Raw genomic sequence first — 27,945 nt, 5'->3', positions numbered from 1 at the left:
TGCGCGTGCGCGTACCGGCGCCTGACTCCGTCCCCGGCGCGCGCGGAGAGGGGGGCGGGGCCGCGCCCAGCCACGCTCCTGCCTCTGCAGCGGCCGCCGGCGCGTCACAGCCCGCCCGTGCCCGCCCCGCCCTCCGCCGCGGGCCGTGCGCGCGGCGCGCCACCGGTTCTGCGCGCGGGGGCGGTGCCAGGCGGCACCAGGGCTCCCCTCGCCGTACTCGCCCTCGCCACTCGCTCCTCCGGCGGCCAGCGGAGCTCGCTCCGCCGCCGCAGGTGAGTCGGGGGCAGCGCGGGGGGGACAGGCCGGGCCGAGGGGGGAGCCGCCTGCTGCCCTGCCACCGGGGCTGGGGAGGCGGAGAGCGCTGGGGCAGGGACCCCTCCCCGCCCGCCGCCGGCGGAGCGCTCCGGTGCGGGGGAAGCGGGCGGGAGGGTTGGGGCCCCCCGCGCCCGCCGCTCTTCCCCGCCCGGGGGTCGGTGTTGAGGCGCGGCTGCTCTCCCGCCGCCCCTGGCCGGCGGTTCGTGTCTGTCGGCCCTACCGCAGGGTGTGGGGAGAGGCGGGCGCGTCCGCGGGCGGGGCCCTCAGCCTCCCGCGGGGGCCCGGCGGCCGGCACCCGGCCGTTCCCTGAAGGTTACGGGCGTCCACGTTGGGGGCCTCCCGCCCCAGGCCTGCTTCTGCCCGCCCGGGCGCTGAGGGGAGCAGGGAGGGGGCTGCGGAGCCCCCGCGGTGGGGGTGCGGCGGGGTCTGGCCGCCTCCTGTTGCCGCGGCGGCGGCGTGAGGCAGGTGCGGCGTCCCCGCCGCGGCCGCGTCCTCGGGGCGCGGGGTGACTGCGGCCAACGCCCGCACCTGCGGAGGGCGGAGCGCGGCGCGGCCCCGCCAGTGCCTTCGCCCCGAACAAAGGGGCCGCGCCTCGGGGCCGGCGGGGGAAGGGACCGGGGCTCTCATCTCCCGGGCCAGGCTGCGTGGAGCGGCGGCGGCTCCTGCCGTGGCAGCGGCCGGTGCCGGAGCCTCTGTGCGTGTGTGCCCGCGTTGCAGCCGGAGGATGAGCAAGAGCAGCGTTTCTGTAACGTTTAATTGCTGCTCGCTTTCCTGTGCTGTTCTTTTCTGTAGTGGCACACGTTAAAAGGCGTTGCTGCTAACTATAGCTTGTGCTTGCCTGCACGAAAAGGGAGAAGTACAAAGTATGGCTATTAAGTCCCCTAAATAAGAGTCTTTCAATGCTCACGTATTTGGTTAGGTAAATAATTTGGTGTTTACTTCTAGGTTTCTTTTAAATGGAAGCTAATAGCTTCAGCTCCTTCATCTTAATTGAGTCTTTCAAAAGGAAGATGTTAAGTGGGCCATACGTATCCCAAGAGTCACCTGGAGAGAGATTTTTATGTATGATCTGTGTGTCTGCTTTGTAGCATCATTGAACTGTCCTGGCAGAAAGAGTGCCAAAATGCTTATGTTCAGACTCAAAATGACCCTAATGTTTTGTTTCAAGCTCGCATTTCCAATTCTCATTGGAAAGAGACTTTGCATTCTGCAGTGCAAACCATTACGCTTCCACGAGTGGAAGCAATACCTAGCTCTGCTGGCATTTCAGTGTCTGGAGACAGGTTACGGAGAGGTCTGCGCAAAAAGCTGTCAGTTGTTCTTTGTCTTTTCCAATGAAAGTTAAACAGAAAAGCTCCTGGGAGAGGGGCTGCATGGACTGGGCGAAGATACTGGCATCCTATTATTTATCAGTATAATTAAAAGTGCTTATAACTGGGTTCTTAAGTAAAAGTCATCTTTCTTCTTTTCAGCCAATTTACTTATCTAATAGCACATTCCTCAACATTTAAAACTTGGGAAATTGTGAGTGTTCTTAACAGAATGAAGATCAACTGTGTGATGTGTAAATCTCTGATGCAGAGTTAAACCCTTTAGTCCGTGCTTGTGAGACAGCTTGTCAAACATTTTTGGTGGAAGCCTCCAGTTGGCAGAAGTTATAGGGATTGCCAGTGCTAGGGATGTTTATCTGTTTTTTCTTTTCTGTAAAAATGGGAGAATGTGACATACTGTTGCACAAAAAGATCAGAAAAAGCCTTCAGTCCACTGCATGAGGGGTCAACTGTGGGGTTAAATATAAATAATCTGTGACAGTAAATAGTGAATGTACTCCTTTACTATTGCAAATTCCTTGATCTCAGTCTTTGCTTTGTCATGTTCTTCTGAATTTGAGGAAGGAAAAAAAATACAAACATTTTAAGGTGAAGTCAGTATTTTGAGTTGCATGCACCATGGCAATGTTGAAATAATGTAATTTTTTTTTTTTTTAGACCTTAAAGAGAGCATCTTTAACCATGAAAGAGAGCTAGAATGTCCGCTAGCTGTGCATTTTTTATCTGTGTCACCTGTGGGCATGTACTCTTTACCTAAATAATCCTTAGTCGGCTATTTGGGGGGGGGGGGGGCGGACAGGGAGAGATGCAGCTGTGAGGGTAAGGCAGTGCTGGCTAAAAGCAACCAAGGAGGAGCACAAGACTGTTAAGTAAGTGTTGCTGGAGACCTTGCAGTGGTCCGTGTGTCTTCTGAATTCAGAGTGACTTCCATAAGAACAGTTGTGATCTTAACCTCAGTCAAGTCATGTACTAACATCCCTGCGTATACTTTTTCTGTGGGATTACCCTGAAACCTTGGTGTTCTAAGAAGAGCTTTTACTCCTGTTAAACTTCAAGTGCATCTGACTTTGGTTTGTTTTGCCAACCTAGCAAGTGCTGTAGGATACAGTGGTCCTGGGAATAAGTCACTGATCACAGCCTGGTGTGTTCTGGGAACTCCCCACCCCCTTGAGAGTCCTTACAGCCAGCTTCTAGTAAACTTCTAATGGCTCCAAGCTGTTGAAATTAGTTTGCATCTAAATTGAAATCTATTCTAAGTGAACAAGGTAGTTTGGTAGGCTAGTGACAGCATTCTTGTGAACTTATTATAGCCTGCCCATATCACACACGCAATTATGGGGCAGCTGTTTTAAGTCTCCTTCCTACCTTATGAAGAATTAATGTGAGGAACCAAGAAAATAGAACAGTTGGTATAATTACAGTACATCCACTGAACGTTCTGCAAAATGTTTTACATTTTATAAATTACTAAGTAGGGCTGAAATGGTTGTATGTTATCAGTCCGTTGCAGTACTTAAAATCAGCTCTGAGTATAGTTCTAAAATGTTATTGGTAAGTCTTGCTGTCTGTGGAATCTGAAATTGTTTCTAGTCCTTGTGGAAGTAAAGAACTTAGAGTCTCTTTAACTATAGCAAATGTGCCTTGGAGAGAGACCAGGGAATTATTAAATCCTGTTTTGCTTCTTGTCATGTTTTCTTAAGTATTGTGGGTCAGAGTAAGCACCTATCAACCAAGGATTTATCAGTGGGTACAGCTGCCTTTCGAATCTCTTTGGTAGATGTGCAACCCACAACTGTCAGGTTAGGGTTATACTGCTGAATCTGAGGAGCTCTACACAGCAGCAAAAAAAAAAAAAGCGAAATTCCTACAGAAAAAAAAAAAAACCAGAAAAAATCCTACTGGATTTAGGAGTGGGAGCAAGTTGGAAAGAAATGTAGTGTAAGCTAAGTAACACTGCCTTAGAATGACCCGATGAGAGAATTGATTGCCTTTGCCTAGAGGGTGGCTTAGTCTTCACTGCTGATGTTTTGTTTAGGATTAGTTTTGTGTCTATCAGAATTCCCAGCACCTTTGGGGCAATAGATTGGTAACACTGAAGTGTCCAAGCTGTGCAGAGAGGGGAAGAATGGAGAAAGAGGTGTGTAGGAGAGGTTAGACAATATAGAGAGGAAATGTAATGTAAAAGACAGTTACTATAGAGAATTCAAAATAAGCTATGCTGTAATCAGTTTATAATGGTAATATGGAGAGGAGCCAAGAATGCAAAGAAGGTAGCACAAACAAGAGATATAAAGAGAGTTGGTTGCGTAGTAACTCTGCAGTCGTTACTTTAGTGGAATTGATGATGCTTATTTTGTGGATTGGCTCTTTAGTTCAAGCAATTGCAATATACATTGAATTCCTACTGCTACGGTTCATTTAATGTATTGTATTTTTCTCTATAGCAGTAAGTTCACTACATCATTTGATGCAAGAGTGTGGGAATGTCTGGTGCAGTGGCCCACAAGGTTTCATTAAAAAATAGCATGTAAATACACTGTGTGACCAAACAAGTATTTCTGCAAATTATGGAAAGTGCGATTTTGCAAAGGAGCTTGGCACCTGTGCTTAGTAGGTAGGTAGCAGGGATCAGCCATGCATTCAGGCCTTGGTACCTGCTCCATTTTACTCTGTGAAATGCGAACTTAATACCCTTCTGTGACACCGCTAGACTTGATCTTTAACTCTGATCCTTGTCTCCAGCAGTCTGAGAATGCTTATGTGTAACACCTACATATAGGCAGGCAGAAATGTTTCCATCAACATTAAACAGAGTGCAGTAAACATGGCAGTCTTCCAGACATGAAACTTCTGTGAAGAGCGTCAAAAGCCAGCTATGTGTGGTGCAGTCCCTCTCTTTGCTAGTCCTCCCATTGAAGCCCATCTGACAGTGCAGAGTAAAGCTCATCTGTCGTTTCAAGGCTGTGCCAGCGTAGTCCTGTTGGTATAGCTGTGCTGTTTCCAGAAAGGGCTTTTAGTATGGAAGCAGTTAATTGCAGCAACACATTTCCCAGTGGGATTTATTTCAGACCTCAAAATAAAGGCAATTATACAGACAGGAAAACGATGTTAGTGTGACAGACTTCTGCAGGCATGCAGTGTCAGTCACAAAATCAACTGGTACTGGTGAGGTCACGCCGTGGAAGGTGTTTGAGTAGATGGACCTGAAGGCTCTACTCAAAGCAAGGCTGGTAGAAGCTCATCCTTAACCATGTGTCACTGTTACCCATGGAGATCAAAGTAAGCAAAATCAGATACTGAATTAAAGTGGTTATTGTGTGGAAGAGCTATTTTGGTATGATACCACTAAATTATAAAGTTTTTACACACTTAACCACCTAAATTAATTCCATCTTTGTAGTGTAACATGCAAATAAAGCTTCATTCCAATCCTCAGAACTCTTGTATTTTAAGAAATAACACTTTAAATTACACACTTTTAACAACTGTTTTTTTCTGTAAGGTCAAAATTTATATTTAACAGTATCCAAATTAAGTTCATTGCAATGCTTCAGTGACTGGTCCAGTATGGTCATGACTGATAGCTCAGTACACCTTGTTCCATCTTGAATTCCTTGACTTTTTATATGCTTACATTTTTGAAGTTGGCACTGACTTGAAAATGAATATGAAATTTGTTTTACATGATATAGTTCACATTGTGAAGTCAGTGATGCAGCACTTGTCTGTATGATTATGATTTGTTAAAGCATCTTTCCTTCATGCTTCAGGTTGTGTATTTTTTGTCTGCTGATCAGGCGTGACAGCTTTGAGATTCCAGTTCATTCATATGCTCTGGAAGTCAGATATGTAATAAAACAGGAAAACTTAACCTAGAACAAAAACACTACACTCTGGACTCCTGTACAGTCCAGTGTTGTCATTAAGAATTGAAAGAGCAGATGCATTAGGCTAAATATCAGGGACTGCTTTCTGTTAAGCAAGTTCACTCTCTAAAGTGTTATTAAATGGTTAGTGTTGCAAGGAAGAAAAGATGGCTACATGTAACTTTCATCACAAAATTCAGTGTGATCTGCAATGTGTTGGGAGTACCCCAATAGGAAGATACCCACTGTAACTTGAGGTGCATAAGATGCTAGTACTAGATTGTTTTTTCCTGTTTAATGAAGACTGTGATAAAAACAATAATGAAAAATTAAGACTGTGATAAAGAACAATAAGAAAGCTGCTGGTCTGAACTATTAATTTGGTTTGCATCAGTACTTGTTTTAGTGTATAGTGTAATATAAAGGACTGATTTTAGTACAATTAATTAAAAGAAATATGGGTGCATTTGTTTTAGAAATATTAAAAAGGATGAAGCTAACCAAGTGGTTTTCCAGGTGCAGCGTTCTTTCTGGGAAGAACTTGTCTCAGATGTGGTTGTGTAACAACAGTTAAGCAGGGGCTGTTGCTGCCTTCTGGACTTAGAGGAGTTAAAATGTAAATCTTAATCCAAGATATGTCTCAGTCCTCTTTCTTACATCTTGTTTTGATAATAACTTGGATCTTAAGTCATGATCTCTGCTTTTTACCCTTTCTACTGCTGTGAGGGGAAAATACTCCCTTTTAAACTATACGTATGGCACATCTTTAATGCCTCTGTGCTTTGTTAAGGAATCCCATTGCAGGCATTGCTAACTGGTATTTCCCGTGTTCAGAGCTAGCGAGGTTATAGTTTGCAGATTGATGGTGTTCTTCAAGAGGCCAGTAGCTGATCCACAGAGTATTTAAGGAAAGCCTGTATGTGTACTCCCATGCAACTGGCTTCCTGTCAATCACTAACTTTGGGCATGTAGTTATTAGTTTTACTGATGGGCTTACAGTTACAATTACACTTAAAAGAAAGATGCTAGAGTTTCTCAACTCCTCTTTGCCCAAGAACCAAAGAGTGAGATATGAAATGTTTGGTTTTGGAATCATTCAGAAACCTTAGAAGGTCCTGATTTTTATTTTGAGAAACTTCTTTACTGTCATGTCTCTTTAAAGCTTTTAATTGGCTCTTATTGGGAAAGTTCATCTTTTTACGTAACTTGGTTTGGGACATGCTGAACATTTCTAGTAGAAGAGCATATTTTTCTTAAAATTAAATGAAGGTTAACCTGTATCTGTTGTATTTTCTGTCTCGCAAAGGTTGAGCTTATAGCTCTTGCAGTCAAAATGGATAGAGGAATGAAATAATCTAACAAAAGCATTCTTATCTGCAAGATGTGTGAGTTAGAACTGAGACCATGTGTATAACATGTGTAGTTTAAGTGAATTTCTTCAGGCTGGAGCTAAGTTTTATATTGTAATCTTTCTAGTAGGTTTTACTACAATTTTTACAGATATGGGGAAAAAAATAATTCTGGGAGGCGAAACTGAAACAGAAACAATCCTGTAGCCAATACTAGGATTTTTTTTTTAAAATATGAACAGTGAAATACAGTATGATAAAATACTGAAATGGTCATAACTAACCCAGTCAGGATGGCATAGTTATTCTTGGTTTGTCAGTAGTTTGAAGGAGAGATTTTCAGGAACGTAATATCTGTTTCTCAACAGACTAAGATCTTTCACGCTGACCATCATCTCTGAGCAACAGGAATGGGTATTAACAATGACTTTTCCAGACTTTATGCAGGACTCAGACTGTGTATTAAGGTAAAAGAAATAAACCCCTCAAGGAAAAAAGCTGTAAAATTAGCCTCCGACTCTGTGGAGAACTGATGCTGTTAGAAGTACTGCAGTTGAATTGAAAGCGTGCAAGTGACGAGCTGGAAATAAAATGTTTTCGTAAGTCAGCAGTAGTGAAGGTTTTGTAGGACAGAGGAAATCTTACATTACACCATGCAACATTGAAAAGGTATTAGGTCACATACTTCTCACTGGAATGTAAAAGTTCGTGTGTACAGAAAGAAATACAGCTCACACTTGGTAGTGTTTAGCGTTGCAACATGTGTAGAATTAAATCAATTAAATGTTGATAAAGATACCAGATTTCACCATAGACAGACTTCTATAGTAGCTCTTCCCTGGGGAGACTGACCTTTAAAATAAACCGGATTGGGTCTGTGACCACCGCTGGAATGCCTTTAGCTTTTGCGTTGCTTGTCTGGCCATAGGAAGAGAGCCAGGCTTAAGACCCATCCAGTGATGTGCAATAGTATACCAACCTTAACAGTGCCTTTTCCAAGAGCCCTGGCTTTTGGAGTGTGATTACAAAACTAATTTTTAGGTTGTTTATCAGCAGTTTTATGATAGCTGCTTCACTTGGTTACCCAGATAGTCTAAAATGAATGTTACGCTTCTGTGTTCAGACATTGATCCGTGATTTTTCACATACATTGCTGTATAAAGAACATTTTTTAGATAGCTTGTTCTGTTAAAACTTAGAACTTACATTCTTGTAAGTCATTTAACAGTTCTGCAATGTTCTGAATTATCATGTGTGTGATAAGAATTCAGATAGGAACAAAAAGCAATTTTTAAATGTTACTACTTTACAGTTTGAGATCATTTAACTTGGAAATGTCTTCTGTCTTCTTTTCTGCAAGAAAAGTCTGATCGGTATTTTAAGCAGGGCACGATCAAAACCACCTTGCACTGGCACTTAATGTGGAAATTGATAAATTCACCTGAATATTAATAATTTCATACTAAGTTCATGAACTGAATGCCATCTATTTCTAGCCACTACATGTTTTATGCCCATAATATGTGAAATAGCCATGAAACTCTACCATGTGTCATATGACTGGCAAGCATATATTGAACTAAAAGACAATTAATTGCCTGACTGGGTCTTTTAGGTCTACTAGATTGACTCTACCAATTTTTCAAATCATAGATCTAATAGTTTTAGAATAAACAGCATTTAAAATGGGGAGGGATCAGACTAAACAGTGTTTCAACTTCATGAATGCTGTATTACCGTGCAACATCAGGTCTGTAACCACTTGTGTCCTTGAATCACCTACTCAAAAGGTTAATTACAAGTCTTTGTGTATTTGCAAACCAGTCTCATTCAGTGAGTCATGCATTCAGTGAGTCACACACATGAAATCCTCTTCCCCTGAATAAAACAGAAAAATTTTATTTTATATTTATATTATCTGATTAGGATTTTAGGAGGAGCAATTTGCACTGTGTAGAATGTAAACAGGAGGAGTATGGCTACAAAAGTAACCCTCTTACAATAAGACTACAAAAGAGTACTTACACATTTGTAATTGGGTGGTAAAACAGATGGCAAAGTCATAAAATGAATGAAGTAGCTTACTTTGCCAAGTCAGATTTCACTAATGATATTTATTTGCTACAGCTGGATGATTCCTTAGAGGAATAAAAGGAATTTTTTGCAATGCAAAATCCAACATGCTCTTATTTTATTAGGTTCTGTTTGGCTGGTGTATTGATGCAGTCTGCCTATGGGGAGAGAGAACGCTTGCCTGTATTTGTGAAGAGGAGACGGAGAATTTGGTGGTACCTGCTTCTTGATATCTCTTGCTAATGACCTGTGTTCAGTTCTGTGTGTTTGCACCATTTGTGCTGCAGCCTTTGACGTAAATGTGCTTGCACCTGCTGGAGCACTTGTTCCCTGCATCCTTCATTGGGAGAAGCTGATTAATAAAATGTGAAGGATAGTGTATTTTGGTATTACTACTCTGCTTTTGTTGAAACTTCATCCAGCTAGGCACTGACCACACAGAAGGTGGTGCCCGCCTTGAAAACGCTTTATTTGAAAGCTTAAACTTTTTCTATGTCAAGAATTTCATAGGAGCGTTATTCAAACAAGGCTTCTGTGTTCCTTCTGTCTGTGCTAATACCTTGAAAGAATTTAAGGGTGTTCATGTGAGTTTTCACCGTAGTACTATATGGCTAACGGGGCAAAATAAGTTGTTCTGAGGAGGATAAATTCCCTGAGCTATCAGCATCAGAACTTGTCTCACTGTGAAGCGAGATGCCTGCAATACAAGGCTGCTTCTACCAGCCAGAACACGTGGATGGCATCCCTCCTATAGATTCCTTAACTGTTGAGTGCAGCCTGCCATGAGCCTGGTGGGAATTTGGTTTTGCTTTGCAGATACCATTTGTTTCTAGATTTCTCTCTCACAAGTTAACTTTCCTGCCTGTAGAGCGCGTGACCAAATGGATATTTGCTTTTACTAGAAAATGCACATCTGACATTCTGAGCTTCTAACTAAAGGAAGAGTATAGGGTTGTTGATAATTAATGAGATACTTGTATTAGAGGAAAACCTGATTTATGGACTTGTTCTGACAAACCTATGTTTTTCAAGTATGTCTTTTGGAAGCCTTCTTCAGACTTTGTTTAAAGAATTTACTTCATCAAGCCAAGTCAAAATGCTTACATTTAAATCTTCCTTAAATTTCTTCAGTGAATGTTGAAGTGTAAGTGTACAGGGGCAAAAATGGCACAGTGATGTGGTTGAGATTTCTCTTGAAGAATGTAGAGCTCTTGAACTGCTTTTAAAAGTGCTGAGGCTTATGCTCCAGGCTCTGGCATAGCGCCTTTGAGGGAACTCCATTTTTGTTGCTTTCCAGAATAGCTGGGAGCAGCAACTCTGCGCAAGTGTGAGTGATGCCTGACTTAGTCAAAAGTTAGCTTCCAAATGTGCTTTCTTGCACTTGAAACACAGGGTGAAAATGGCTGTAGCTAGTACGTCTTAGGTGACACTAGCTTAAATGTGTCCTTGAAGTTCTTCCCTTAGTCCTTCCCCCTTAGTTGAATAGCACTGGCTTAAGACCCTGAGTTGTTGATCCTCTGTTACTAGAATTCATCCTTGTAGGCTATGCCTTGCACCTTACATTTTATGAAGGGGGGGAAAGTGTCTTGAATATCAAATGCTGAATAAAATTCAGTAGTAGCAGCTGCTTTACATAGCATCTCCCATGAATGTAACTTGACTTTTGTCAAGTTACTTGACTCTTCTGCAGATGTCCCCTTTTTCTGTTTCAGCCTTTCATTCCTCCTTAGTTTTGCTTATGCTGGAAAATGGGCTGTAGTGCCATGGTACCCGTTTGTCTGTCTTGCCTCTGAATCCATGCAAGTCTGTAGCGTGGGTAGCTTTGACAGGCTAGTGACATGTAATGGTTCATTCTCCTATGGTGACTGCCATTACTGTTAGTTCTCTCCTCGTGGTATTTAACATTAAATCAATACAAAATGAATGCCTTCTGTTAATATTCTAGATTAGACCTCCATGTTTAGAAATTTAATCTACGAGAAGACATGGCTCTTAAACTTTGTGTTAAAGCAACACTTCAGCACTGTCAACTGCAGAAAGCTGAGTGATGAGAATAGATTGAGATAGGGCACCAGCCATGTAGTGAACGTGAGGAAGCAGAAACAGTATCCTAGACTCTCACGTAAACGTGTATATTACCAAAATTACCTCACAGTGTAACTTTAGTCAACTGAACTATGAAAGCAAGCTTGCTGCTGGTATTAACCTAGGTGCTGTGCTTGAGTTTGCCTCTCTTCCCACTGATCTCTGGATCAGTCCAGATAAACTATTGCAAGTATCTAAATTCTTCCAAATATTCCATAATAGCCACCACATAACTTATAAAAAGTGAAGAATCTTCAGGTGCTAAATTGTGGTTGAGGAACCTTACAACGCTTGCGTTGTTTTTCCACAGTGTTTATAGGCTGGCAGTGCTGCAGTTCAGCTTTCCCCATGCTCAGCTATGTGTTTTTCTGGTCTGTCTTTTGTGCCAGCAAGCTTGTTTAGGTGGCTGGTCGGTCCAAAACCCAGTAAAGGTTAGTTTTTGTCTAGAGCAACCTCTGAACTGCTTTGCCACCTAGTTGTTGCAAACACCAGTGCTATCAGAAGGAAGGATATGGGAGTCCAGTCAGACTGTGGCAGGTTCAGTTTATATCAGCCTTGCAGACACGCACACAGCTGGGCTTGAGTGTTGTGTGTTTTGTCAACTCTTTATGTGGATGATAATGTAGCTGCTTAATTTTCTTTTCAGTACACTGCAAAGTTTTAAATCCTAAGACCTTGTTTTTGCTCCAGACTATTTCTGTTGTTCAGTTTGTCAGAGTTTTCTTGTGCTGTTCCTTATGGGTTTCAAGAAATTTCTTTGTGGAAGTGCCTCCCAGAAGTCTTTTTGCAGGATGCCAGAGAGGCTTTTTGGTGGCAAAATGCTGAAATGATAACTTAAAACATGTGGAATACATATCTCTTCTCACATCAGAGGCTGCTGTGTAGTTCATGGCTGTGCCCAGAAGCTGGCACTGAGGCCCTGTGGAGCCTCAGGAGACTTCTGGAAGGCTGTGAACTTGTTTACTGTTTGCTAATGATTTAGCGACTTCTTGTTGGAGGGATCTCAATTCTCGTGCTGATGTCTTAAGAGCACAGAGCTGCGGGCATGTGGGGACCACTGTTCTTTATAGCAGCATGATGTAATTTATAGGACGGATAGGGCCTCAGGTACGTGGTGAAGAGTTTGCTGGTTGACTCTTCCAGTTTCAGTGCCTGGATATGGTTACGGTTCAAAGGACCTGTCTGAAGAAGCTGGGAAGTGTAGGTCTTTTGTCTGAGGAGATTTGCTGCTGCTGAGAGATAGAACTTAAGTCAGTTTCCTACCCTTTACTTTTCTTAGTAGATGTGTAGTCACCTTAGTAAATTTGTTTTGTGGGTGTGGGAGAGACAAGCACCTTTTATGGTGTGCACTAGAAAGCTGTGGAAAGAAGTGTTCTTACCAAACCTTGGATGTGGCTTAACTGCTGTTAAAGTCATGGGAAGCTACGAATCCTAATTCCCAGTTCAGCAGGTTTCTGTCAAAGGATTATTTTCAGGGGAAAGGAAAGGACTTACTGTGCAAGTGTTTCTAACTTGTTCTGAGGTTGAGGTTCAGGCGGCCTGTTTCATTGTCTAATGAGACTAGTCGTTTCTAAGATAGGTTTGAATATTTGGGTTTGGCTTCCTCTTTAGGCCACTACTTAGAATTTATAGTGATTATTTAATATTTGAAATATTTGTTCTACCTTAATAAAATACTGATGTTACTTTGTGCAGAGCTTGACAGATGGTGCATGTTTGAACTGTAATAAAAACACAAGTCAAACTCGAGACATGGAATGACACTTATTACAATAATGCTGACCTAACCTAAAAAACTTCCTTACTCTCCAGTTCTTAAAACAGCTGGCATCATGTATCCTATCCTGTGTCCTCATGTATTCGATCTAGTTCTGGGACGTGGGGTGTTTCTGCTGATCTAGTTTGAATATTGTAATTGGAAGCAGCTGTTGGGAGGGTTAGACTCTGCTTGCCTGGAGTTGCCTCCCTCCGTTTCCAGGAACACTTTTGTTACAGGAATATCTGAGTCATTCCTGAGGTGTCTTCCAGATATTTTGCATCTAGTATGCTAGTCTGTGCTGATCATTTTCAAACAATACATTCTCAAGTGTACTTTTGCTGCTGTTAACCAAACTGAAACTACTGGACTCAATAAACAATGAAGTACCTGGATGAAATTGTGATCTTTTAATAACAGATAAGATTATATTGCTTGATGGTCCCTGGGGACGTGAAATATGTTGACACTTTTAAATTCTTGGTCCTTCTGGGGTGGTTTAGCCTGGAGAAGAGGAGGCTCAGAGGTGACCTTATTGCAGTCTACAACTACCTGAAGGGAGGTTGTAGTGTAGTGGGAGTCAGCCTCTTCTCCCGGGCAACCAGTGATAGGACAAGAGGACACAGCCTCAAGCTTCGCCGGGGAGGTTCAGGTTGGACATTAGGAAGAATTTCTTCTCAGAAAGGGTCATTAGACATTGGAATGGGCTGCCCAGGGAGGTGGTGGTGTCACCATCTCTGGAGGTCTTTAAGAAAAGACTGGACATGGCACTTAATGCCATGGTCTAGTTGACAGGGTGTCAGGGCAATGGTTGGACTCAATGATCCCAGAGGTCTCTTCCAACCTGGTTGATTCTGTGTTTATCAGAAAGCTGAACTTAGAATTTTCAGGTCATGCGAGGCAGCAGAGTTGTGAATCACTTTGTGGGAAGTAAGAAACTTTGGATAATATTCAAACTCACTTTAGAAGATGGGGTTACTGTCAAATAATTACTATAAATTTTCACTTCAGAATGAGATAAAAAGTTGTAGCTAATGTTTCTGGAGTTGATAGATTATACTAAGTGTGAAGTACAGACTAGTGCAGGTATTAGTTTCTTCAATTAAAAAAATGATCGAGTTATATGTTTAGAAGAACATGAGTCTCCATTACTAAATTTTCTTTAATTGTTCAGTAAGTGATTGATACAATATTTTCCCTTTTTGGAAGTATTCTGGTCAAATCTGTAGTTCTTAATATTGTGCAGGTAGCTCATATATTTCAATTAAATAATTCCTGTTCCTTCAAATGTATGAAATTCTAACTCAGTTAAAAAAAAAACAGAATAAAAGCAGGTGCTGTGATGTATGAGCTACCAGTTGTAATTGATGCTCATTATATAAAACAGTCTTCAGGGAAGAAAGTCATCATAAAAGTGAGTGGGTAATGAGGTTAATACGACAGTCTTGCAAATCTTTATATAATCTTCTCTTAGAGGAAATAAAAAATGGAATTCAGTTTTGATGTCATAGTTTTATGAAGGCTATAAAAATAACAAAATAAGAAATTGTTTTGTAATTGAAGAAAGGCACCACTATCTCTACTTATTGACTAGAATCTACCATACTAACTGTGCCAGCAATGTTTAAACACAAAGCTACGTTTAACTAGTCCCCTTCAAACAAATGTCTGCAGCAAATCAAAGTCCTCCTGTTGAGGACAACTGCATTTTCACAAAGCCTGCATTCAGCTTTATGTATAGCACTGCAGAAGATGCCAGCTGAATTTGTGCCTGTAATGATGTGGCTTCGGTGTAATGCTTCTCCTGCCCTGGTCTGCTCTCATTGACATTGCATTTACGAGACTCCAGGGGATCAAAATGAACAGAGTAACTTCTTGACCTCTTTTAGTCATTTTCTCTAAGAAAATGACTCTGATCTTGTGTTGTGTTCTTCCTTAATTTTTGGCCTATTGGCCAGTTTTGAGTACATTTTGACAGAGATTTAGGTGTCTTGGATATGATTGTTCATGAAAGTTTCCTGAATATGTCCTGCTGGCTGAAGAGGGAGAAATCTGTACCAGTGCTCCCTGTGAAGGAAAGGAAGCAACCTGAGCTGGATGTCTGTTGCCCTGATTGAGCTGATATACAGCTATTCAGTTGGCCACTTTTTTGCTCCCTTTTAGTGTATGAATGTTGGGATTATCGTGTTGAGGAGGGATGTAGAGGACGAATGGCACAGATATGTAAGGAAGTATGCTTTGATTAATTGTTTTGGAGCAAGTTTTTCTGTCATCTGAGAAATAGGACAATTTAGGAGGAGTCTTCTGAATTTGATCAAATAAGCAGTATGAGCGAGGGGATAAAAAGGATATAATTTTCTTCCACCCATAAGCATGTTTTTAGGTCTCAGTTTATTGGGCTGAAGAAGTAGATGGGAGGACAAAATAAAGACTAATGTAGTAGGTAACCAAAGATTCCTACTTTTTTTTTTTTTTCCCTTCCTCTTCCCTACCATGTATTTGCAAAGATATCTTCCCTGAAAACACTGTCCCAGGAGATGAAAACCTCTTTTATTGCTGGCACCGGATCATCTTACCTACTCTTGTGGATCTGGATAACCACTCTGTCTGTGCTCCAGGGTTTTATGCAGAAGTTAACATGATGCTTACCCTGTCCAAGTCCCGTTACAGGAACACTCTCCAGCTCACTCCTCTGCTGGGTGGAGCTGAATGTGGTGTGTAAATTCACTGGGGACTAGAGATAACATGGTATTTCTTGCACAGAGGACCTGCTATGTAAGGTGTGAAACTCTGGAGAAACAGGTAGAAGCCATTCACTCAAGACAGGCAATAGTTTTACAACTCCAGCTACAAGTTCCTGTTGCTGTGTGATCTCAACCATGTAGGATGATCTTGAAAGTTATTTAGCTACACACTATTCTTTCCATTGACCAGATTTTTAGACTGTTGGACAAGATACCATTGCTGATGCTAACATAAATTATAATTCCTGCTCCTGCAGTTTTTCTGGTTTAATCTAATCACTCCCTAACCTGGCTCTACAAAAATGATTCTGGCTCCAACTGGAAACCTGCCATTAAATGGAGCAGAGAATTGTGGGGGTGGTTATCTGCAAGCAGGCAATAAGCAGCTGTAGGAGCTTTGAGAACTGCTTTGGCAGAGCAGCCACTGAGATTCATTTGTTTGTGCCCTTATCTGCTCAAGCATGTTGGAAAAGGGCAGCTTCCTAGGAGTTTATCTGCAGCGGAGGTGAGGAATGATCTGTAGCATGGTAGCTAGACAATGCTTTTGCCCTTCTGAGTGAAGGTATGACAGTATGTTGTTGAGCCAGTTAAGCTTTCACTTCCCTTCCAACTTGTTGGGCTACACAAAGAACTGTTTAAAAATAAACTTTCATATATGTCATCAGCTGTATTGCTGTAATGGGGATTACCAAGGGGTGTGGTAAAAATCTGACCTGTATAAATGGATAATACAGCTATTGACAACACCCTTCTTAGCTCTGTGTGAACCTCTCTGCTGTAGGGTGACAGAGGATTCTACTGCAGGATAAGCTTGTGTTTATCTTCTGACCCCCAAGCGATTTTGCACTGTGAAGATTAAAGAAAAATCATAATAACAGTACATATATGAACGTATGCTTTTTTTTTTTGAGCTTCATACCACAGGGTTCTTGCCACAGTCTCTGTCAGTTTTATCATAATTATAAGGTAGGACAATTCAGAAACTAGATATGACCCAAATTAATACTACTTATGAAAATAAGTCAGGCTACATAAAGTAAGGGTGGAAAAACTTACTTTGCATGAAACTTCATCTCGGGTGCTTTACTGTTAAAATTGAGATCCATGTTCCTCTTTGCTTTTGAAAGCACACTGAAACAGGTATGTGGCCGTAGCTTAAAACTTCCCACTTTCAAGGTCTTTCTCCTTTCTGGTAGAATACTTGCTCAGAATCAGGCTGCCTGGATTGAGTGTCGTTTGCACAGTATTAGACTGTACTTGCTCTGTTTGTAACTTATTTCTCTCTGTCTTTTCACATTGTCTACCATTCAGCAGGCCTGAATTTTGCCAGCATTGTATCTTTACTGGATTGTGAAGAACTTGTGAGCAAACTGACCTCCTTGAGCCTCTTCCCACTACAAAACGTGGCAGAGTATTTATGACAAGCTTATCTTCAAGATTTGAAGTCTGTGGTAGCATGAAATTTTGCTATCTTCAGTATCTTGCTGGAATGTTGTTCGCTGACAGTTACTGATGACTTGATGACTCGGGATACTGCTTTGACTGGTTAGGTCAGGTATTTTTAATTCAGAGTTTCTTTCTTTGACTCAATCTCTTATGCTGCTTTGAAAGGATGTTATCAAGGCTTCTGAAATGATTGGCTGCCATAAAATCTTTCTGGTTAAAGAATTTTCAGTGAAAAGGAGCATCATCACTAACTTGATTATTTGTAAGGATCTTATTGATGGGACATCGTTGTTTTGGCTCTTCAAGTACATGTCAACTGTTGCACAAAGTACAAAAAGTGGCAGCTTCTCTGTCACACTGGGACACTACTTGTTGAATGGCAACTTCTAGTAAAATATGAATTTTCACATTGCTCAATCTGCTTAAAGACTGTAGGTTAATTTACAACAAATATTACAGTGAAACATTACTATTGTGTATTTGAATTTTTTCACAGATTGTAGTATTGATTTTGCACAAATTCACCTGTCAGAGGCCCTGCTGAGTTCGTTCGGACTTGTTCCAGTATTGAAGTGCTTATAGAAGAACAGTCTGTTTTGTTGCTTCATAAGGTTAGTACAGGCCATATCCAGCTATACCAGTGCTTCAGTTTCTGTGCTTCTGAGAGTATGTGTTGTATTGTAATCTAAACTTGGCAAAATGAGCTGTTGTCAGCTGATGACTGGAATTCAGAGGAGTTTTTTTATATTATTTATTTGAAATACATCCTAAAAACAAGTAAGCCAGACTTTCAGGATACGTTTTTCCTTTTAAGAGAAAAGTACAAAGACAAAACGAGGTGGAGTAGTTCAAAATACAGTGTAGTAGGATGAAAACTACACATGGCTTGGAGCTATTTTCATGTTCTCGTACTCCCTCTTGAGTAAAAAGAAAGCAATGGTTCTTTTTAAGCCACAATGGCCAAAATGGAAGTATTTTTTTTGTTCTCATCCCTCTCCTTTTTAAAAGAACTTGTAACATAATGTTATATTTCTTTGCTACACCTCTATAAGTAGTACAGCACCTTACTTGTGCTTATTTCACTTAGATAACCTTTCTGGGGAAAACAATTTAAGCGAGTTAATTTTCAATTGCATTTTCAGAATTCTTTGACAGCAGAATGGATACTGTTACTGATGTGATCTGGAGAGCTTTTCACACAGGTTGTGGGTTAACCTTGGTAGGCAGCTGTTTGCTCGTATCCCCAGTGGGATGGGGGAGAGAATTGGAAGGGTAAAAGTGAGAAAACTCGTGGGTTGAAATAATGAAAAGAAAAAAAGAAAAAAAGGAAAACAAGTAATGAAAATAAAATAATTGCTTGCCACTAGCCAACCAATGCCCAGCCAGTCCCCTGAGCAACAGCAGTCCCAGCAAACTTCCCTGCCAGCTTTTATTGCTAAGCTGGGGCATGGGATACCCCTTGGTCAGCTGTCCCAGCCGTGTCCCTCCCATCTGCTTGCCCACCCCCAGCCTACTCACCGGCAGGGCAGCGTGAGAACCAGAGAAGGCCTTGACACTGGGGAAGCACTGTTCAGCAATAGCTAAAACATCTGTGTGTTATCATCGCTGTTCTCATCGCAAATACAAAACATGGCACTGTACGAGCTATTCCGAAGAAAATTAACTCTCTCCCAGCCGAAACCGCTACACCTTTTTATTTATTTTTTAACGCCAGGAAGGATTGGCTTAATCTCTAATGAAGCTTCAATCAGCATGCTTTTACACTTAACTGCCTCACTGCTAACAAAACCTTAGTGCATGTCCTCAACTAGGGATTTTGATGTTTTAATAAAATTGTCATGCTTCACATTCTGATTAAGCTGCATACAAGGGTGATTCATTACACAGGAGGATGTAATTTTAGTGTGAGATTGTCAGATGACCGTGATGGGTAAAGGTAATGAGGTAATGGAGTCTTGGTACTATGCTGTATTATCTGATAGTTCTGTATATAAATAAACTGTGCTGCCACGTGAATGTGCTCATTTTGAGCTTTCTAATTAACAAAATCAAAGTTACATTTGGTTCTTAATTGCTACTATAGATGTCTCATGTTTCCATCTTCTGTAATGTAGATGTAATTGTGTTTTTTGGATATCAGAGCTTGTTTTGACCTTAAATCTCTGGAGGAGGCTACATTCTGTCACTGTGCAATGACTTTCCCATGTTTTAAGAATTGTACAGGCAGACAAAATATTCTGTCTTCATATAACAGAAAAAAACATAATATTACTGTTGGGATAGGTAGGGAATGAAGCTATGGGGAGATAGTAGTTAGAGATTTGCTAAAACTGTAACATGATTTTTAAAAAAGGAAAGTTAATGGGATTGTTACTTTTGTATGTGTGCACATGTACATTAGACTGTATGTGAATTAATGGTCATAGAGCACTTTGGTACTGGTGAGGTGCAGAGATTTGTGTTTGAGCAGGCAGTTGTGGGACTGAGACAACTATTCCAAGTATACAGAATAACGACATTTGTAGCCTAGTAAGGCAAGTTGAATCTGCGTAAACTAGATTATTCTTTCAGTTCCTAATTGACTTACTGAAACTGGGTATTTTTAGGTTTTAAGTGACACTTTTGCTTGCTCTTCTCTGAAAAAAGAACACTAGCTAATCCTTGCTGCTGTGTCTTGGTGCTTGCTCTTTAAGCTGGAAATTCCTTCAAATGTCTGTTTTCTTTCTCCTGCAGCTGTCATGTCTCACGTTGTCTTGTATGGTGTTGACTCACTGTGGCTTTTTCAATTCTTGCTTAGTAAACTAACAAGAATTCTTGATAAATACTATGTCTCTGAAAGAAAACACTACATACCAAAATGTACATTTTTTTTCCCCTTAATTGCTCTTGGATGCTGTGAACCCACTTGTGCCCTTTCCAAATGATGAAGGCTTTCTTTGTTCATGCTACAAAAAAGATGAGCTCGGTGTAGTTTCTGGAATGGCTTCCAGTGAAAAAGAAGATAGCTTTTACTGAAGACAGCAGAACTGAAATTAAGTCCTTAGATATGCAGGGATTTGAAACAAATCCACTTTAAACAGTGCATGTGAGAGAAGGAAAAGAAAACTAATGAAGCAATCTTTTTCTTCTAGACTTTTTCATTTTGCACCTGTGAGTTTTCTGCAGTCCAAAGATGGCAGCAAATAAGCCTAAAGGACAGAATTCACTGGCTTTACACAAAGTCATCATGGTGGGAAGTGGTGGTGTAGGAAAATCTGCTTTAACACTACAGTTTATGTATGATGAGGTAAGAATCAGCACTAGAAATTATCTCAGGAGATGTCTGCTACATAATGTTATTTAAGCATTCGTTAGTACAGTTATTCTCAGAAAGGATCTAAATGTATAATATATGATGTGGTATGAAAGTCAGCGATTAAATCGAACAAAAACATTTCTTGAGGTTAGTGATTTGCCCTCTAGACATACCTGTGAAGGCATAATTTGGCATTTTTCAGACTTCTAAGCAGTTAGATGCTCTGTTATATTATCAGTATATTTTGCCGTTGTTCACTAGTTCTAGCTCAAAGCTTCTTCACTTAAGTGAGTTTCATGGTGCCTGAAATGACCAATTTTTTCCATGTTTTTTATGCTGCTGTTGAAGAGAGGAAAGAAAACCTGTTACTTGTTCCCTTTTTTTTCCAGTGAAAGTCATTCTTTTTGATTAAAAGGCAGAAGTTACAGATTCAATGTTCTTTAAAAATTGATACTAAATATATTCAGTCAGGACTGCCTGATAGTGTAATGGAATGCAGCCAGATGTGCTTGACCAGAAGCAGAGGCTTGGGCAGTGCACAGACATTGATGTTTTGCAGTTACCTCTCAAATTTCCTTGTAATGGCTAAAGAAAGGAAAAATCTATAAACTGTTTGTGCTGATGGAGAGCCTGCTTTAACCGTGAGTCACTTGAGTACTTCACATAGTCCAAATATGTATGCTTACTTATTAGTTGCTGTATCCATATAAGATGTTTGTTATATCCTTATATGCAAATAGAAGCATTTGCCTTGTACAGGCATGATTTTATATCGCGAAGTTTTTTTTTTTTTTTCCAGTTTGTTGAAGATTATGAGCCCACCAAAGCAGACAGCTACAGAAAAAAGGTTGTTCTGGATGGGGAAGAAGTCCAAATTGATATATTGGACACAGCAGGGCAGGAGGACTATGCTGCAATTAGAGACAACTACTTCCGAAGTGGAGAAGGCTTTCTTTGTGTCTTCTCTATTACAGAGTTGGAATCCTTTGCAGCAACTGCAGACTTCCGGTAAGTTACAAGGCAAGTTAATTACTCTAATTACAGTGAGATAATTACAAGTGGGGTTTTTTTTGTTTGTTTTGTACTATCCTTATGATAGTCCAGATAGATGACAGCTCTTACTGTAGTCACATAATATTTTGAACAGATGCCTCGCCATGCCTTTGCTGTCTGTACCACTTCAGATATCTTCGCTGCTGTGTTTGAGTACCAAAAATGCTGTTGCCACAGAGCAGATACATAGCAATGCTCAGAAGACTGCTGCCCTTTGTAAGTCAGTGTCGCTTGGCACTTGTGTAAGAGGCAGTGTTTGTGAGTACGCATACCTGCTGTCCAAAGTGGTGGATCTGAGAAAAATTGATTATAGACTCTATGGTTGCATGTAATGTATGTACAATACTGCATCCTCCCCAGAGTTGTCTTCGTTAGTTCTTGCTTCATATAGAGGGATTATGTTGTGTTTCTCTTAACCTATGAAACACCACCTGCAGCAGAAGGGCAGCTGTAGCGTGTCCAGCTGTTTTATGCTAGAATACTTTACAGTTACAAAGATGATGTGACCAGATTCCAGTGGAAAATTGCACAGAACCACCAAGTCTGGTGATGTCTGTCTGCAAAGTCTTAGACTATGTGAAGTATGCGCATTGTATTCTGGGAGACCGAAATGCACAGTATCAGCAACACAAATCTTTCTACGTCTTAAAAAATATTTTATGGACAAAAGATATTAGAAGTATCTTTGAATATTTTGTAGCAGCTCTGCATTTTGTGTAAAGGCCTGCTGCAAATCTGTCCCTTCAGTTTTGCTTGGATGGAATTCTTCTCTGTAAAAGATACTGATGTTAATTTTTGACTTTACAAAAGTTCTGCATAGAGTCCTGCATAGCCTTCACCCGTCTCATCGAAGTCAGTATTTAACTTAATAGGGAGCAACATGGTAAAAACAAAATCTGGGACTGGATCTTTCTGGTGTAATAAAGATTTAACGGGATAGGGTTTTTTAAGATGCTTTTCAGGCATGCAGCATATTAAATCCCTTACATAGGAGACTATTAAACAAGCAGCAGTATATTACAGGTGCTTAATTTTGGTTGAGAGAGCCTATTTAAATCACTCATCACTATGTCAAAAAAAGGACAAAAGAGATGAGAAAAAAAAATTACCAGTTCATGGTGTAGCGAAATAGGAGAGACTATAACCTTTGAGATAAAAGGAAACGAATATCAAAAGAAATTATCTGCATCCCACTGAAATAAGACTTCTTAGAGATGCTGTTACTGTTCAGCTTAATTAGCACCAAGTATCAGAATATGCTTAATATCTCCAAGGAAGGAGAAAGAGGTATGGAGAGGGGAAAAGGTGAGTTTTTTTCTGGTGGTTTTTTATTCATGTCTCTCTATATGTGTGTGTTCGTATATTTTGAGAGGGAGGGAGAGGCAGGCCTTGAGTGGTTTGCAGGCCTATGTTAGGTATTGTCAATCCCAGAGGACTATTTAGTATAATTGAACTCCTCTAGGGTGCAAAATGACCTGTTCAAATCTGTTTCAAATCCTGTTAATGCTTCAAAGTACATGATCTTCTATGGCTCTAGAGAAAGTCCTACTTTTTCAGCAAAGGTGAGTGCTGACAATATACATGCTGAAACAGCAAAAAAAAAAAAAAGGAAGAAGAAAAAAATCTATTCAATGAAGAGAATAAAACTCTACCCATTCCAAATCTGAAAGTGCCTTTCACGTTGCTCTTGAAACTGTAGAAGCCTAAATGCTAAAATGTAACGCAGAAAAATTACATTCTTTCTGCTCTGTGTGAGAGTAACCTGTATCTATTGAAGGTACAGTTAAAATACATTTGGCATTGTTGAGCAGCCTGAGGGACTACTAAAGAGAGATGAAGGAAAGTGATAAGAAGAATTTGGATGTTTGATTGTTTCCGTGGAATTTTGATCTGCTGGAATGGCAGAACTCCAATGGGAGTGCTGCTTACTGCTGTTCAATGTCTTCAGTGAGGTTCCTGGTGTGTTCTCAAGTGCCATTGCTCCAAGTAATTTTTCAATAGAAAGCAGACCAGCAATGACTAGATTTTTAAATATCTGTAAGGCAGTTTGATAAAATGTGGTCTTGCTTTGAGTAGAATTAGCCAGGCTCTAATGATTTTTTTAAGTTCTAGATTTCAAGCTGGCATATCATTAATTAGATATTTTTTGTTTAGGAGATCTCAGTCTTCAGAGAGGGCTCGAAGGAGAATATTATCTGGATTGCTGTTAGATTACCTCTTTACATGGTGAAATTGTTTGGCATCGCCTGAACAATTAGTGCTGCAAGTTACTAGTTTTTAACAGAAGTCGTATTTGCACAGGTACTGCAGTGACGCACCGAGTTTGCTTCTGGCCACCCTTCCTAATCCACTGACTATTCAAACTACTTTTGGATTGCTGCAGACCCTGTTAAAATATTTGCACTGATATTTGGGGGTGAGAGGAGGAATGTTGCTTTAATTACACCTCAGAGATGAATGTGGTGTTACAAGCTGCCTCAAATATGTATTTGTTGGCTTTAAAAAAAAATTATTCTACAACTGCAGTTTAAGCCCTGTGAGTAGACTTCCCCAACAGGAGTGCACGCTCTCCAGAGCTTTTTATAACAGCAGGAGATCCTGCTGTACACCAAGTAAGGGCCCTTTAGAATATCAATTAGTTAATTCCCTCCAGCTTCTCTCCATTCAACTTTAAATCTGGCAATAGGTTTCACCTCAGCCAACAAAAGGAATTTGTTTCTCTGTGTTTTTTGTTGATCTTTCAGAAATAGCTCCACAATGAAGGGCTACATTTCACTAGTAACCTCATACTCCTTTCTGAGACAAAATAGAGAATATCCCTCTTCTGGGAAAACTGTTCTTCCTGGTACTTTTAATGCATTTCTTATTAGAAGAAAATTTTCATCATTTTTTTCAGTGTTGAAGATTTATGTACCAAACCATTTGTAGTACTGAGTTTTATTTACAACTTTAAACCCTTCATCCCAGCAGTTCAAACAGCAGAAGGGTCTGTCCTTAAAAATCTGATCCATGTACAACTTGTATCTGTACACTGGCTTATAACTGAGTGAAGATCTCTGAATATAATTGACTTCAGAAAGATTCCTGAAAGGAAGAGATTTTTATCTTGGTATGCTATAGACCATTTTATTAGCTTTAAAAATGGCACATATGTTTTATTAGGAAAAAATGGAGCATGAAACTGAAGTTTGGGTAGCTTAAAAATGGCAATCACAAATAGCAATATAAAGACAATGGTAAATGCTCTCAAGTAACACCTTTAGTAAAAGGAATGACTTATTAATATAAATTATCACCTAAAACAATCCTGTTCTACTCTTAGTTTCTTACTGACTCACCTCCTTCCTTCCTGGAGGACTACTTGTCTGTCTTTGTCTTCATTCTCTATAATGTCATAATGAGGTTTAAGATTTTACTGTTATGTAAGCTTCATAAAAGGAGTAAGTGGGTTTTCACTGTAAGATGGACAAGTACTTAGTCTGAGTTCTTCTTTCTGTGTTCTAAGAATAGTACTCCATGCAAAGCTTAATTTTCTTTTCCTTTCTTTTTTTTTCCTCCAGGGAGCAGATCTTGAGAGTAAAAGAAGATGAGAATGTTCCTTTTTTGCTAGTTGGTAACAAATCAGATTTGGAAGATAAAAGGCAAGTTTCTGTAGAGGAAGCAAAAAACAGAGCTGATCAGTGGAATGTTAACTACGTGGAAACTTCTGCAAAAACACGAGCTAATGTTGATAAGGTAATAACTGGCTGCTTTATACAAAGAAACTCTCCATCAGTTTTTACTTTATACCTCTTTTCCATGGGTCATACTCTATATGTTCATTATTTTAGCAATTATTTTTGTGAAATTTGAATCAAATACTTTTCTCCCTTAGCTTGTGAGGAGTGCATGACTAGGTGACTTCATGTAGAACACTGAAAATGTTAGGCATAACAAGTTTATTCTATCCTAAACTGCAAGGAGTCATTATACAAGATCTTATTTCATTAAAAATTTCTTGAGGCGGCTGTTTTGGTCTAGACTTCTTACTGCATTGTCTATAACTATAAGACAATCTGCTTCTGAACAGCGAGGAATGCTGTCTGATCCTCAGCTAGAATAAAACAACTTTAAAAAGTAGGTAAGGGAAGGATTGGAGCCCCCTCTACCCTCATCTAACCAGATGCCTGGTTAGTTGTTGCTTCAATGAAGAATGGATGAACCCTTTTAAGTTTTGAACAGCCTAGAAGTGCCTCATGAGTTTTCAGGGATAAAATCTGGTTCAGAAGGTCATGAGATAAAAGACAGAGAATCTTTGTCTCCAAGAAGATAAATTATTAATTAGTTGTAAGTATTTCAGCTATGACTCTAAAAGACAGGACTTCTTGCAATACAGAATTCAGAGTAACTCTCAGCGTCATAGACTGCAAGAGGAACAGATGTGTGGCAAAAGAAATAAGTAGCTGAGTTCAGTGTGCCAACCTTTCCTTTCAGAGCTATGGACAGATGTGATCACACATTGAAAAATTCTCTAATGTAAATCCTTACATTAGAGCTGTCAATTGCAGTGTGACAGCTGTAATGTGAGTTCTCATTTGCAATAACTTAAACTTGACTGTTGTCTCCTGTCAGTTGTCTTCCTGAAGAAACTGATTGTTCAGTACTACAGTAAGAACTTCATGCTGTTCTGTAGAGAAAATCAAGTCAATTAAATGCAGCAGAACTTGGTCTCATTGATACAGCTCTGTTTTTTTGTTGTTGTTATAAAAACTAGTCCATCTTTTAGTTTTGGTGCATGATTGCAGTTAACATGCATCTGTTACAGTCATGTAGAAACTCCCAGCTCTTCAAAATCCACTTCGTGATCATTTAGCAGCTAGGAAAGAAGTATATGTGTGTGTGTGTGTGTGTATATATATATATATTTTTTTTTTAATAGCTTTCTAATCAGTAGCTTTTGCGCACACATGGTAGGCTACTACAGAGCTCTAGGTTTCTTTTTGGAGCTGGTGGCATTATGGATCCAGATTAGCATGTATCATATAGAATTAAGGTTTGACAGGCCATAAATGAGGCTTTGTGGGCACTAGTAAATACCAGGTATTCTTAGTTACTTGGAGCATCTGAAGTGACAGGGTTTCTTATGTGAACTGAAGTTACTATTCTATAAGAAATCTGACTTCTCTGAATTGCAGAACAGTGGGTTTGCTCAACTGGGGAAAACACAGTCGGCTTCCACTCACTTTGGTCAAGGTGACCCACTAAGCATCTTCTCAGAAGGTTATTTACTCCAGGCAGCTAAATACTGTAATACAGTATCACTGCTTAAGCAAGTTGACAGTTGCATCTTACCATTAGCACAGATTTAAGTACAAGTAAGTAACTTAGTGCACATTTAGAATCTAAAGGCAATCTTATTTCTTGATGGAATTTAGTCACATTGATTTTCTTTGGATCACATGCAATGAAGGTTGATGCTTTTGCTGCAGTCAATACGAGATTAGTGTCAATCCAAATAAAAGCCGCCCGAGCTCTGTAGAGCTTTTCAGCCTCTACACTGTCCATGTTTCATGGAAATGGATCAAGTCCCCTGACACAGATATAGGGAGTATCTCCTGACAGAGAAAAGTCTTAGAATTGCTCAACTGATTTCCTAGTATAAAATTATAAAGATGAAATGATTATTCACTGTAGCTTCCTGCAAGTCAAGTCAAGATCTCCTTTTCAAATTAATAAAGTAGCTTTAAGCAGTTCAGTCATGAAGTCTTAACTGACAGTAGGATCTCTCTTAAGTCATTGTAGTATCACCAACTTTGGCATTTTTTGCCTACTAAACCACTTGATGAAAATGAAGTTCATCTGTACTTTGAAACTGTAATATGGCAGTTGAGATTACCTGATCTAAAAAATTGTTTATGTGGCTGTATGATTGATAACTTTGCTTTAAAGGAAATGCTGATTTATTCCCCCTGCTACCCCAGTCACTTGGTGTTTAGACTTTCATCATGGGACATACTGCCCATGAAATATTCAGTGTATGCTACTGCTCCATTAATACGTTTCTACAATTGGATGTTGCACTTTTTCAGCCTTTACAGCTCATCACTGAAAATACTCGAAACGTAAACTCATTTCCTTGAGTCTCCTCAGTAAGATGTAGATAATACGTTTAAGAAATCTTGGCTGGTGATGAGGCTCTTCTTTCAATCCTTGTGGAAAATTGTCTAACAGGATTCCTAAGCAAATATCAGAAGACAGGGGAACATTATGGTACCATGAAAGAAGCAGGATTACATCATATCAACTTGGCCTTCAAAACCAGTAAAAGATTTCTTGGATTAATATGTTTGCTCAGACTGGTTGCATATAATTGACTTTATTCTGAACAACTGAAATGGATATCATCAGTGATAAATTAACTCATAAGTCTGTGATTGTTTTTGCATTTATGTTCTTACATCTTTTTTAGGTGTTTTTTGATTTAATGAGAGAAATTAGAGCCAGAAAAATGGAAGACAGCAAAGAAAAGAATGGGAAGAAGAAAAGAAAAAGCCTAGCTAAGAGGATCAGAGAAAGATGTTGCATTTTATAATCAAAACCCTGAATTCCTTTCCTACCCTGACCATACTAATAAAAACCATAATTTATAAGCA

General features: G+C 40.1%; 1 protein-coding gene across 8 annotated transcripts; it reads left to right on the top strand.

Moving 5' to 3' along the window:
- The first annotated feature begins 128 nt into the window (after window positions 1–128).
- On the top strand, window positions 129–27,945 carry RALA (RAS like proto-oncogene A). Of its 8 annotated transcripts, none has more exons than XM_068404887.1 (8): window positions 129–272; window positions 9,060–9,149; window positions 16,834–17,069; window positions 17,462–17,576; window positions 20,097–20,251; window positions 21,060–21,268; window positions 24,874–25,048; window positions 27,762–27,945. In XM_068404887.1, exons 5-8 carry the CDS (start codon window positions 20,138–20,140, stop codon window positions 27,882–27,884), a joined length of 621 nt encoding a protein of 206 aa, XP_068260988.1. In that variant the 5' UTR covers window positions 129–272; window positions 9,060–9,149; window positions 16,834–17,069; window positions 17,462–17,576; window positions 20,097–20,137; the 3' UTR covers window positions 27,885–27,945. The 8 variants fall into 8 exon arrangements, with proteins under 8 accessions (XP_068260988.1, XP_068260987.1, XP_068260989.1 ...); XM_068404886.1 differs by having other exon boundaries at window positions 16,831–17,069; XM_068404888.1 differs by having other exon boundaries at window positions 16,831–17,074.

This window comes from Nyctibius grandis, chromosome 7 (genome assembly GCF_013368605.1).
Source record: "Nyctibius grandis isolate bNycGra1 chromosome 7, bNycGra1.pri, whole genome shotgun sequence".
NCBI lineage: Eukaryota > Metazoa > Chordata > Aves > Nyctibiiformes > Nyctibiidae > Nyctibius > Nyctibius grandis.
This window is presented reverse-complemented; position numbering and strand designations above follow the sequence as displayed.